This window comes from Nycticebus coucang, chromosome 22, assembly GCF_027406575.1.
Source record: "Nycticebus coucang isolate mNycCou1 chromosome 22, mNycCou1.pri, whole genome shotgun sequence".
Lineage (NCBI taxonomy): Eukaryota > Metazoa > Chordata > Mammalia > Primates > Lorisidae > Nycticebus > Nycticebus coucang.
The window spans coordinates 30,423,602-30,436,661 of record NC_069801.1 but is presented as its reverse complement, the minus strand read 5'-3'; the positions used below and the strand labels follow the sequence as shown (position 1 = coordinate 30,436,661).

Sequence of the window (13,060 nt, the reverse complement as noted above, 5' to 3'; positions counted from 1 at the left end):
TACGAGGGGGCTGAAAGCCCAGGGATCCTAGGATAAGAGCAGAAGGACCTCTGACCCACCATGTTGTGCATGTGTAGAGGAGCAGTCAGGGGAGGCTTCCTGGAAGAGGTGACTCTTGGAGAATGGTCCACCCAACAGGGGACAAGAGTACAGACATTCCAGCCAGAACACAGAACGTTGCAAAGATGTTAGACCTGAGGATGAGAAGCCCTGTGAGGGGGCGAGCCAGCAGGCACAGGTAGGGAGACTAAAGTCGTTTGGTGTTTGTTCCCACGGCACAAAAAGGGAGAGGTGGGAAGGAAAGTGGGAGTAGAGAGCTTTCCAGAACTGTACTAAGAACTTTGCTCTTACTCCAAGGATACAAGGAGTCATTGACATGTTCTAAGCATGGGAGTGACAGAGTTGGATTTACACTTCAGAAAGATCCCTCCAGCTCCTGTGTGGAGGACGACCACCACGTCATCCAGTAGGCGTGAGGCTGGGTGGTCAGAGCCCATGGGTGGGAGGAGCCAGCGATGTCACCAGGGAGGGAGGGCTCTGGAGCTGGGAAGCCTGGAGTTGACCCCATCTCTTCCCCACTATGGAACCCTGAGTAGAAGACTTATATTTGAAAGGTGGCTCTGCTCCTTCCTCTAAACTGGGTGACAATGGTGCCTGCCCTCTTTGTAGGGTGGCCATGTGAGTTAAGGTAATGCCCCTTAGGCCCTCAGAACAGGGCCTGCTGTTCCAGGGTTGATTGGTGCTCTGTAAATGTTAGCTCCCTCCTATTGTTTTTGTATTGCCAAGAGGGTAAGACAAGAAGGCCCAACCCATGTCTGCTCCTTTGCTCCAGTAACCCAGTAATGTCCCTGGGGGCTGTACCTGATTGATGTCACAACCTGCTGCCAGATGAGGCCGAGCGTAAATATTTGTCAAACACTTGCACAGTGTTTAAATATGTCCTGGGCATGTTCCCAGTACATCTATTAACTCATTTCTTTCCCATGACGGCTCATATGGCAGCTTGTATTGTCACCCCCATTTTGCAGATGAGTCCACTGAGGTGAGCAGAAGAAGCTTGAACCCAGATAGCCTGAGCGAACACCCGTCACCTCACTGTCTGCCCCAGGAGGGGCCTTTGGAATGTGTGTCCTCCCTGCCTTGCTGCCCTTCTCTGACCATACAGGCGTCCCTGCAGAAACCCAGCCCCTTGCTATGTGTCTCCCTGTCATGAGCCACAGCTAAGATTAGTGGTTTCTCAAAATAGACGTAGCAGGTCCTGCCCCAAACGCTGGATCACAATATCTAGATGTGGCCCCTACTTTGCAAAAGAAAAAAAAAGCTCCAAAGACATTTCTGAGGCATGCTTTGTGTTAGACAACTACTGGGGACATAAAGTGCAAGGGGTTTAAATAAGACAAACAGTGGTGCATTAGTAAATGTTTAACAGCCAGCCCTGTAAAAATGGAAAAACAAAACACAAAAACCATGATTTGCAATGCTTGCAAATGTCCCCACATTGCAAGAAACTTGCAGAAACTGCCACCATGGCCAATATCAAGCTACCCATATAATGTCACATAACACAGAGTTGGAGAGATGGTAACGTCCAGCTCTCATGGCCAGCATGAGCCAGCACAGCTTTCACACAGACCGGAATACAAATTCAGCTCTGCCTTTTATGAGCTGTGTGACCTTATGCAAGTCACCTCATCGCTTGACCCTCTTTCCTAATCTATAGAAAGAGAATCAAGTATGTTAAATGCCTATTTCATGGGACTGTGGTGATTAATACATTCCATGTGTAGGTCTGAGCGCTGTGTCCACCCTCTGCTTCCCACTGAGATTGGGGCCATTCAGACACCCTCTGGCCATCTCAGTGGTGACGCCCCATCTGCTGAAGCCTTCGTCTCCTGCTGTCATCCAGCCCCTTCCCATCCCAGACCCTAACCTAGAATCAGGGCCATATTCAGGCAAGCTTAGGACTAGACATTCTCGCCTGGGCTTAAGCCTACTCCCTACCTCTTCCCTACTTCCCAAATCTCAAAGAGGAAGCCAACACAGTGCATTCCAGAGGAGGCCATTTGGGGGGGTGCAGGAGTAACAGGAGGAGTTTAGCATCCGTCAGGAACACCAACCAGAGGAAGCTGGCATGGTGTGAAAGGGCCCCAGCTTGCATCTCTCATGAGGCATTATTGATCTGCAGAAGCTGGGATGCGGCTCGTGGTGGCGGTGGTCATGGAAAGACAAGTGCAGGCCACATGTGTCCCAGCCACCCTCTCCCAACAAGGGATGAAGCGACAGGCTGGGGCCAGGTGGCAGGCTGCTTGGAGAGAGAGAGCGGGAGGGTATAGACAAGAGGCAGAGAAGAGCTCACACAGAGACCTGAAGACTCAGTTTCCCCACTAGTGGGATGAGGCCAATTAAGATTGCCAATGTATATACTTCAAAAAGTCAGAAACGTGAGTCTCCTGCAGATATAGAAGGCACATGTGTCAGAGATGTATTCAGCCCACTAATGAGGGAGCCAGTAGGATGGTAAAGCTGGCTCAAAGAGCATTTGAGGAATGGGATATTTATAGGAATTTCAGGCTGGAAGTGGGCACGGAACAAGACTGCTAGGTAGATAGAAAATGGATTAATGTCTTGTGAGGCAATAACACCATAACCTTGAGGGTTACTTTTCCTACTGAACAAAAATCTACATGTTAGACTAGAGTCTGGGCCTTTAACCAGTGGGTGACAATAAGCTCAAACCTGGTGTGTTCTCCCAGAGGTCTTGTCAGGCCTAGTAGACTGTGTTTCATTGTCATAGTGAAAGGTTGTGCTGCTCTCCTTGGCCTGATTCCAGGTTTTAGGGGGTGGGGAGGGTTCCAACAGGTGGAAACTTGCCTGGCTCCTTGTTCTCCCACCTGCCACCTCCTCCACTGCTGTCCCTCCTAGCTTAAGGACACCCGGCTTCTCCCTCTGTCCCTTGCCTTCACTAGTCCACCTTGTCCTCAGACCTGGAGCTGCAGGGAGGGTTAAAGCGGGATATCCAGACATTAAGACCCTGTCCTCCTGTCCCTGTGGCCACATATGACCTGGCCCATGACATTCAGGCTGACCAGTGTCAGCTGCTTCTAGAAGGCCCTGGCTGGGAGGTGGGGGATGAGGGGAAGGAAGAGGGCAATACTGAGTTCTAGGTGGAAAGGACTATTTTTAAATAGTCTCTCCTAGGAGATGAACATTTCCTTACCTTCCCTCGGCTTACTTGGAAGTACCCATAGCCAGTGCCCTTTGCTTTCCCAAAGTGGGAAATGGGTCTCTTCCATGGGCATAAATGGGCATTATGAAGCTTCCTTGATATGTGAGGCTGGGCATTTTATGTGAGCCATTTTTTGTCTCACTGGGTCCTAGAAAGAGGACAGTGATCCCCTTTTGTAGATGAAGAAACAGACTGAGGCCCCCAGTTAGCACATGGGGTGTGTTACCCAGCAGACCCTCATTCTGATCAGACTGCAAGGCCCGGGCCCCTGCGGGTGGTCCCATAACTGCTCCGAGAGCCCTCACCTGCCGCAAGGCTCGGTGGGGAGCCGCAGCTTGGCAGGGTTTAGAGAGGCACAGGAGTGGGCTGGGGCACATGGCAGGGCCACGCCTGGAACCACACACACCTCTCTCTCTGTCAAGGATCTCTATGCGTTAGACCTGGAGCCCTACCGCTACTCGGGTGTGAACCTGACCGGTTTCCGGATCCTCAACGTGGACAACCCCCATGTCTCGGCCATCGTGGAGAAGTGGTCCATGGAGCGGCTGCAGGCGGCGCCCCGGGCGGAGTCCGGCCTGCTGGATGGAGTGATGATGGTATGGCAGCCAGGGGGATGGGTTCCGGGGCACCCCACCGGCCTGCCTTCTTCACTGCCCTCCTGCGCTCCAGTTCTTCCATCCTGCCCCTTCTCTTCTTGAGAACTGCCGTGTGTTGGCCAGAGCCCTGGCTGGGGCTGCGGATGAGGACATACTGATGAAGCAGACCCTGTCCCACCCCAGGCCCTCATCTGGTGGGAGCTCAGACCTGTAAGCCCCTGGTCACAAAGAGCAGGATGAGGCCCAGGGTACAGTGGACCTGAGGCTGTGACTTGTCGATGTGAGGGCTGAGGAGCAGAGAGAAGATGTGTGGTCAGGGTCTAGGTAACAGCGCAGGGTAGACAGGGTGGGTGGCAAAGGCTGCAAGAAAAGGTCTGAGCAGCAGCGGGGGCACTCGGGTGTCGGTAGAAGAGCAGTTATCCATGCCTGGCCTTTCTCCAGGGGCATGGACAGCGTTACCATGGCCCTGTGGCTGGGGAGGGAAGGGGGTCCAGGGCAGGCTCAGGACTGGAGGGGCTCCGGATCTGCTCTCAGGCAGGCCTTGGGCCCTCCCCTCCAGACCGACGCAGCCTTACTGTACGACGCCGTCCACATTGTGTCCGTGTGCTACCAGCGGGCGCCCCAGATGACTGTGAACTCTCTGCAGTGCCATCGTCACAAGGCCTGGCGCTTTGGTGGCCGCTTCATGAACTTCATAAAGGAGGTGAGTGCCCCTGAAGCCCCCACCGTGGGGGCTGTCTCCCTGGGGCTGTGGGCAGTCCAGAGCAGCAGAGCCACCCAGGGTCTGGGTTTAGGCAGCAGATGGTGTTGATTTCTAATCCACATGAACTTGGGCAGATTACCTGACATTTCTGAGCCTCGGTTTTCTTGGGTGAGAATGATAGGACCAATCTTACTGAGAGATGTGCATCCTGGGCACGTGACATGTGCTCAGTGGCGGTCAGCATTGGCGGCAGGACATAGCGTGTGCTTCGAAGGACAGATGAGGGTCTCTGCCTCCTGGCTGTGTGACCTTCGATGAGCTGGAGAACCTTGGAAAAGCTACTGAGACCTGAGTCCCAGCCCCAGCACCTTCTTCCTTAGCAGACCCCCAGTCCAGTGGCCAGAGCAGGCCCTCAGTGACTCCATGGGGGAGATCTGGGACGCCAGATAGAAGTGGTTTGGAAGCGTAACCACTTTTTAACTGTGTGACCTTGGAAAAGCTGCTGAAGTTTCCGTAAGTCAGTGTCCTCCTCTGTGCAATGGAGACGACAGCAACACTTGTGTCACAGGGTTGTCATGAGGATTCGTGAGTTACGGTACATGTGATGCTCTTAGGACAGCACCTGGCACGTAGCAGGCGCTGAGCAGGCTGGCTGCCATCACCACTATCCCCAGCATCACTACTGTTGCCACTATGGCTTCCCATTTGGTAGTGGGAAGCTAGGGACTCTACGGGCCACATCATTTCAGGGATGCCCACCCCATTCATCCTTTGCCCCATTAACCTCTGGAATTTTTGAGGCTCAGCCACGAATCCTTGAGGGGAGCAGATGTCCCACTACCCATCATGGAAAGGAAGCCCCGTTCTCCTTCCAGCCCCCCCAAATGACCCTCACTGCCCACACTCAGCTACACTGTCCTTTCAGGGCCCAGCACGGCCCTCCCTCCCACCATTTCCGAGTTGCCCATCTCCCCATCTGACTGCGTGACAGTTAATCATTTTAAAGACTTGGCATTTCTGAGAGGAGCTGGGAAATACCAGGCCGGAGTTCAGAGCCTGTGAAGCATCTTTCATTTAGCAAGTCCTGAGCGGTCTAGAGGGGGCAGGCGGCCGGGGAAATGTCACGGGGAGAAGCTGCCAAAGCTCCCTGCCCTGTCCTGCCCACTTGCCTACACACAGGCCACATCTGCGGGCTTTTAATTCCTCTGTAGCTGACAGGCAAGGAGGCCTCTCTGGGAGGCAGGCTTGAAGGCACCTGCTGTGATTTCCCCTGGGGGAGGGGGATGGCAGGGAGCCCATGAGAGGGAAGCTGAGCCTCCCTGTGAAGTCAAAAAATGGTGATTTTCGCCTTCTCTGATGCACCTTTTAATCTCTGTCCCCAAGCTCTGAGCTCCACAGAAGTTCTCCCCACTCCTCCTTGGGCACCACAACCCTGGGACTTTCAGCTCTGCCACTACAGCAAGAGAATTTGCCCTGCACTGCTAGAACTTGAGACCTGCATAGCTTAATCCCTCTTTGAGCCTCAGTGTCCCCATCTGTAAAATGGGAGTGATGATGATGCGCACCTGGCAGGATCACAGCAGGAGCTCAGTGAGCTCATGCAGGGAAGGGTACTGGCCTTCTGTGTCCAACTTCTAAGGGCCACCCCTAGTTTAAGGGAGCTCCACGGATAGAAGCAGCGAAGGAGAAATAATAATCACCCCTCAGCTGTGATGGTATATTGCAGACATTGTGCTAAGCACTTTGCACACCATTTTTCATGCCTGTGACGTGACGTAGGTAATGTCTCCTTCCCTGAAGCTCAGGCTAGATGGCTTGTGCAAAGCCCACTTTCAACCACCTTTCTTTTACAGCCTCCTGGGCCCCTCGGGGCATTGTCCCCTGCCTGAGTTAGTATACCCATTCACCATCTGCCCATTTATCCAGAACAGTACCTGGGAGCAGCTCACATGCTTGGAGATTGCCAGGGTTTCAGTTGAGGATCCATAGGTAGACCTCCAGGATCTGCAGGCCCGTGAACTTGTGTTGGATTATGAGTGTGTGCATGGGTGCCAGGGGGCTTCAGCAGGGAGAGGCAGAGCGGCATTTTTTAAAGTTTGCAAGGGAGCAGGACCCAGTGTGATTAGGAACACGGTGTGGCGGAGCGAGGACGTGGAGCCCGGTTTCAGCCATTCAGACCTTCCACTGCCATGCTCCCCTTCTCGGCGCCCTGCACGGCTCCCTCGCCCCTTCTCTGGCTCCAAGCTGTGAGCCCCCAGCTCTTCTCCCTGCTTTGTGTTCCCTCGTACCTTTGTTCCCAAGGACTCCAGGTGTGTGGGGTTTGTTCTCCCAGACACAAAAAGCTGAGTATTTTGCTTTTTTCTGGCTGCTCTCCTCTGTTCTTGGCGGAGATAGAGGAGAGACATGGGTCCAGACTGAGGAGTGGAGCCCTGGGACGCTGACTTCTTCTTTATTGGAGACAGAGTCTCACTCTCGCCCTAAGCAGAGTGCTGTGGCATCGTAGCTCACAGAAACCTCAGTCTCTTGGGCTCAAGCGAACCTCTTGTCTCAGCCTCCCAAGTAGCTGGGACTATAGGCGTCCACCACAATACCCAGCTATTTTGAGAGATGGGTTCTTGCTCTTGCTCAGACTGGTCTTGAACTCCTGAGCTCAGGCTATAAAACTGTCTTGGCCTCCCAGAGTGCTGGGATTACAAGCGTGAGCCGCTGCACTGCGCAGCCTGACACTGACTTATCCGGTTCCACCTCTTGATCTCTCTGTGAGCTCGGGTGACCCACAGGCCTTCGAGATCTGGTTCCCCACATCCATAAAATGGAAAGCGTGCTCCTTGCCTGTCCCCCCCACCTCACCCCCCGCACAGAGGTTGCACAGCATGGACGGTGTGAAAGTGCTTTGTTCAGTTCCTGCTCTCAGCACACAGGAAAGATGTTGTCTAGAACAGAGTCAGCAAACTTCCTCTGTAAAGGGACAGACCGAAAAGAGTTTAGCCTTTGTGGGCCAGATGGTCTCTGTCACGAATATTCAATGCTGCAGTTGCAGTGCAAAGACAACCAGGACACTACGGAAACACGTGAGCGGGGCTGTGAGCTAGTAAACCATTCACAAGAGCAGACGGGCCGGTGTGGCTCACCAGCCATAGTCTGCCAACCCCTGATCTAGAAGGTGGAGTTTTTCTCAGTTGCGGTCTGCCCGAACTTCTGTCTGCCTCTGTGTGAATGAAGCTAATGACAACTTAAAAATGACAAAAGCTGCCATTTATTCAGGGCTCAAATTGTGCCAAGCATGGTCCTCAATACTTTGCATGACTTATCTCATTCCCCCCTCACCGCAATTTGGTAAGATGGGAATGATTAGTTTCATTTTATAGATGAGGAAACCGAGGCAGAGAGGTGAACTGAAATACTCAACATCACACAGCTCCTGGTGATTGGACCCAGCCTGCTGACCACAGAGTTTTTAGCCACAGTGTGCCTGGAGCTGGAGCTGGGGCATGGGAGTGACCTTCCTGGCTCCCCTTGCCTCTCTGGGGGCTACGCTAAGCGTCTGGTTCAATGGCCAGGCCCAGCCGGGCTCTCTGGCTCTTCTTGCCTCTTGGTGGATCTCGCCCATCCCACCTCTGTCTCCCTGTCCTCTCTGGGGATCTGACATGGGTCCCCCCTTCCTGTGACTTCGAGGCGGGGGCTCATTTGAGCACATCCAAGATCGATGTTATACACGAGAAGGTGCAAATGTAAAGCTGGCTAAAGAGCATAATAGAATTTATGGAAATTGCTGGCTCGCACCGCAGCCCGAGCAATGATGGAGGTGATTATTAATTAATCATGGTCTTGGGGGAACAGTATCAGTGCAAGGAGTAATTAAAATGAAGCATTGTACAGTTGTACCGAATGATGATTTATGAGCCCAAGGAATTGCCGCTCTGCCCTCTCCCTTCTGCAGGCTCAATGGGAAGGATTAACTGGACGGATTGTTTTCAACAAAACCAGTGGCTTGCGGACGGATTTTGATCTGGACATCATCAGCCTGAAAGAGGATGGGCTGGAGAAGGTGCGTGGGCTCAGGGGAGGACCGGGGATCCTTGAATCAGCCACAACAGACCCCAGGCAGAGGCCTAGAGGCAGGGGCAAGACCCAGTCCAGCTGCCCACTCAGGGCTAGATGAGATTCCATATGGTTTCTGCCTCTGTGAGCCCGTCAGAGAATAGGAAGGCCTGGTAAAGTGGAGGGTGCAAGAGGAAGTGTCCTGACTACAGCAAACACACAGACGGTCACCCTGTAACAAGGCACTGTTGGGGATGCTTAATCTGGGAAGCATGACAAAAGGTTTATGAGGGAACAGAGTGTCTCTGAGCCCCACAGGGATGTCATGGGAGCAGAAGGACAGACAGCAGGGGCTGTCTCCCTGGGGAGTAGTGAGCTCACTGTCACTGGAGGCATTTAAGCAAAGAGAGTGATCACTTACCTAGGAGACTGGGGGGGACTCATCTTGGGAAAGAGGTTGGAGTACATGGATTCTAAGCTACTTCACCCCAGACTTCTAAGGCCTCTGTGATTCCAGAGAGTTGGGAGGAGCAAAGCAGGCCCACCAGGGGCCTCCAGTCTGGCTAACACAGAGACATTTTATTGAGGCCAGTCCTGATCCCTGCACACCTCCCACATATTCTGTCAGAGTCAGGCTGCTGGGCGAGAAGGGGATTTATTGTGAGCCCCCAAGTCTCGGCATCCTGACACCTGGAGTTCAGCCGCACTCTGTGCTATAGCAGGCTAATCCCAGGAGCCATTGGAGCACCCTTCCAACCCTGCAAGGTGGGGTGTATACAACGCAGGGAGCAGAGGTCAGGAAAGTGGAGGGGTCTCTACTGATGCCTCTGCACATCAGGAATCTGATTGTTCCCCTCTCCTCCCCTACACTGCCAAGCTCAGGCTTCTCACATGATCACAGTAATAGCTCGCCCTGGCTCTTGAGCCCTCCAGCCATCCCAGTGTACACACAGATGAGGCTTTGCCTCCTCTGAAACTGCCTGTGGCTCCCCAGTGCCAAGTCACTAGGCTTCAGCCCCTCACCTGGCCTTTAAGATCCTCCAAGAAAGGCCCCGGCTGGCCTCTTTAGGCCTAGTGTCCACTGCTCCCTGAAACATGCCCACGATTGAGTCACGCTCCCTCCTGTCCCTCTAGGTCTTTGCCCATGCAGTTGCCCTGGCTGCAGGATGTGACCTCTGTCCTTCAGATACAAACCTGGCTCTGCCTGACCCAGTGATAGCCTCATTGCACCTGTGGCTGTGGTTACTCCAGTCACTCCTGTCTGAGTTTCTCACCGACTTATGGGAGCCACTGTGCAAGCAGGGGATGGCTGGGGAAACCTCACCATTCCTCTGCTACTATTTCACACAGTATGTAGCACCAGTCTTAAGGAAAGGGGCTATGGCCTCTCCACCTACGATCACCAAGGCCAGTTGATGTGACCCTCTACAAGCTATGAGTTCTCCTTAAGAACCTTCCAGCTTCTATCTAAACTCATGCAGCGATAGGAGAACCCTTCCTCCTCTGGCAGTGCTACAGTGAATGCAGGATTCACTCTAGTAGCTATCCCATTCTTGCTCTCAGTTACCCATCTCTGGAGAAAGCCCAAAATTCTAAGGAGAACAATGAAATGTATGCCCTTACTCCCCTCTCTGTGCCTCAGCAGGCATGAGTAATCGATAGTTAGAGCACTCTTTCCATCTGAGCTCACCTGCAGCATCCTTCTCCCAACAGCCCTCCAGGCAGCTGGTACAAATTGACCATAGCAAATACTCATGAAAAACTCTATTATCCCTGGACAAAGGTTGGCCTGCAGAGGTATCCACCAGAGACTCCTGGTCACAGCCACCTGGATTATGAGCAGAAGGCCTCTGCAGGCTAGGTCCTGCTCTGTCCTGACAGTTCTCGCCTCCATCATAGCACCTGGTATCTAGCAGGAAATGCAGTCAGCACTCAGAAGATGCTTGCCAGGGTGCGGGTTCCTGCTGCCCATGCAGGCCCTGGGCAGATGCTTGTTGAGCACATGCAGCCCCAGGTGCTCTGCTAGGCACCCTCCTGTGAGCTTGGCTCTGAGCTTGGCCCACTTAAGAGAAGAGCCTCTTCAATGCTGTCTGCCTGTCTCCTCTCCTCGTGGCCCTGGGTGGTCTACATAGGCAGAGATTCTGCCCTGAGAGGGTGCTGAGCTCCCAAACACTGCCACTCTGTCTCTCATATCATCACTTCTGTTTGCTAAGCTGGGTCATAGCTGATCCAGCCAGCTCCAGCCAGTGGCTTTGGGAGGATTAAGGCAGAATTACCCAAGCATAATTACATGTCTCTCTGCTATCTGCTTTGCACAGCTCTCTTAATGGGATGTTTGCATTCTGTCTCTCTGTTTAATTGATTAAGTTTCCTGAGTACCCCTCCCCAACTGGGCCAAGGACAGAGTAGGCATGCTAAAGCTTTCCTTGAGTGAGGGGAGCTGAGATCAGATAGGGCTGGGCTGAGGTGGGTCAAAAAGGACCTTCAAGATGCCCAGGGCTTTGGAATCATTTATAAACTTGACCTTTACCTCCCTCCTTCCAACCTCAGGCCTGATATCAACAAGGTCACTGTGAGGAGAGATATTATGCCACCTTGACCAGGGCACCTGCCAACTTTAGATGCAAAACCATAAATCAAACTGCCTTCGACCTCAGCAGCACGCAAGGCCCCCAGTGAGGCTCATCCCCTCCTGTGCGAGCACCCCTAATAGCCACAGAGGCCAGCCTCCTGCCCCAGCCTGCCTCTCTGCACGTGACATAGCCCATCGTGTTTTAAGGTGGCCACAGATGTTTGGGGAATATCTCCCTTGTTCCAGGCCCTGTCCTGGGCTTTGGAAGGCATCTGCCCCTGGAAGCCAGCATTGGGGCTGAGACCTGCTAAGTGAGTGGCCAGATGTCCATGGTCTCCCTCAGGACGTGTCCCAGGGCAGGCGCTGATAATGGACCTGATTCCTTCCAGCCTCTGTTCCAGCCACTAGGCCTACCAGCTGGCTACCCGGGGTCCCTAGGGCTGTCCTTGCACTTACTGTCTCCCTCTACATTTTCCCTTTCAGTCGTGATGGGTTTACCAGCAAGGGTGGTGGCAGAATCCAGGAGACTCAACCCCTTGGGGGCCCCTCCAGGGAAGGGGGAAAATAGCAGGGTTGTTATCAAAACAGTCAGTTCAAAACACGAGAGCCATCGATGAGGACGATGGTAGTGATAATGGTCTTGGAGATGTGGAGAAGGGATGGGTAAACTGAGGACTCAGCACCCTGCTTTCTGTCTGTCCGTCTCTCCAGGTGGGGGTGTGGAGTCCTGCTGATGGGCTCAACATCACAGAGGTCGCCAAAGGCCGAGGCCCTAATGTCACAGACTCTCTAACAAATAGGTCACTCATCGTCACCACAGTGCTGGTAAGAGCTTGCAGCCCCTGCAGGGAGGACTGTTTGACCAAGAGTGTGGTGGCCATGTGGGCTAGAGAGACTTCTTTGTCCCTCACCCATACGGACAGGGCACCCTCATAAGGTTGCTGGGGGGCCAGAAGATGGTGCCTATGGACCTACAGGAAGGTGGGGGTGCTTAGGGTCTCAGAGGCCAGGCAGGACACAGCAGCTCTGCTCAGGGCCACCAGCAGAAGCCCCTGTGTTTTTCCATCTCACTCTACTCACCCGCTGGGTCCCTGATGTCTGAGCAGGACACATAGTGGGGTGGAGGCAAGGGGGGGTAACAGGACTCAGATCCCAGAGAAAGGCCCTTCCTACAAGTCGCCCCAGAGCCCAGTGGGTGCTGGGAGTCTGTACACGTGCCACACTATCCAGGGTCCTGTCCCAACAGGACCATCGGCCATAGCCCCTGAATGGAATTGCATTCCGTCCTCTCTCCTCTCCCCAGGACTGAAAGGCACCTCCTTGTCCTCACCCATTTCAAGCCCAGAAGGAACTCTTGGGGTCTCTGTCATGGACTGTGCACGTTGGAGCTCATGGGTAGGCAGGGGACGGACCCAGGCCGCTGGTCACCTTTTCTGGACAAGTATTCCCCACTCCATGTGGGACAGTCCCTCCTGGAAGGCCTCGGGTTGCCCACAGACAGAAATAGGACAGACCCTCTCAGGGACACAGCATTGCTTCTGAGGCTCAAGCCAGAGCATCTTGGTGGGGAGGCAACCCAATCACAGCCCCGTGGATTCCAACTGAAGACCCTTGGAGGACAATTCTGGCTCTAATCAGCTCCTACCACGATAAAGCAAATATGTCTGAAAGGACCATGTGCTGACATCTTTCCTCTGTACACCAAGGAGCTCAGCTCATTTGGGGTTAGGGAAGGTTGTTGCAGAATAAAACCTGGGAGCAGCCAGTCACCCTGTAGCAGGCCCCTTGCATGGTGCTGGGACAGGGCTTGCACCTGCCCGTGTCTCCCCAGAGGCAGCTCAGAAGGTTCTATTGGCCAGTTGTGTGTTCTCTCTGGGGTAATGCACCTCGTATGTGCTCTGTGGCTGGGTGGTGGATGTCAT

General features: G+C 53.6%; 1 protein-coding gene across 1 annotated transcript in view; it reads left to right on the top strand.

Moving 5' to 3' along the window:
• The window catches only part of GRIK3 (glutamate ionotropic receptor kainate type subunit 3), a 230,470-nt gene that overhangs the window by 172,495 nt on the left and 44,915 nt on the right, over positions 1-13,060 (top strand). Inside the window, exons 6-9 of the mRNA XM_053577119.1 lie at positions 3,649-3,822; positions 4,382-4,525; positions 8,466-8,573; positions 11,850-11,963. Coding sequence (XP_053433094.1) covers positions 3,649-3,822; positions 4,382-4,525; positions 8,466-8,573; positions 11,850-11,963 — 540 coding nt within the window. The remainder of the gene's footprint in view (positions 1-3,648; positions 3,823-4,381; positions 4,526-8,465; positions 8,574-11,849; positions 11,964-13,060) is intronic.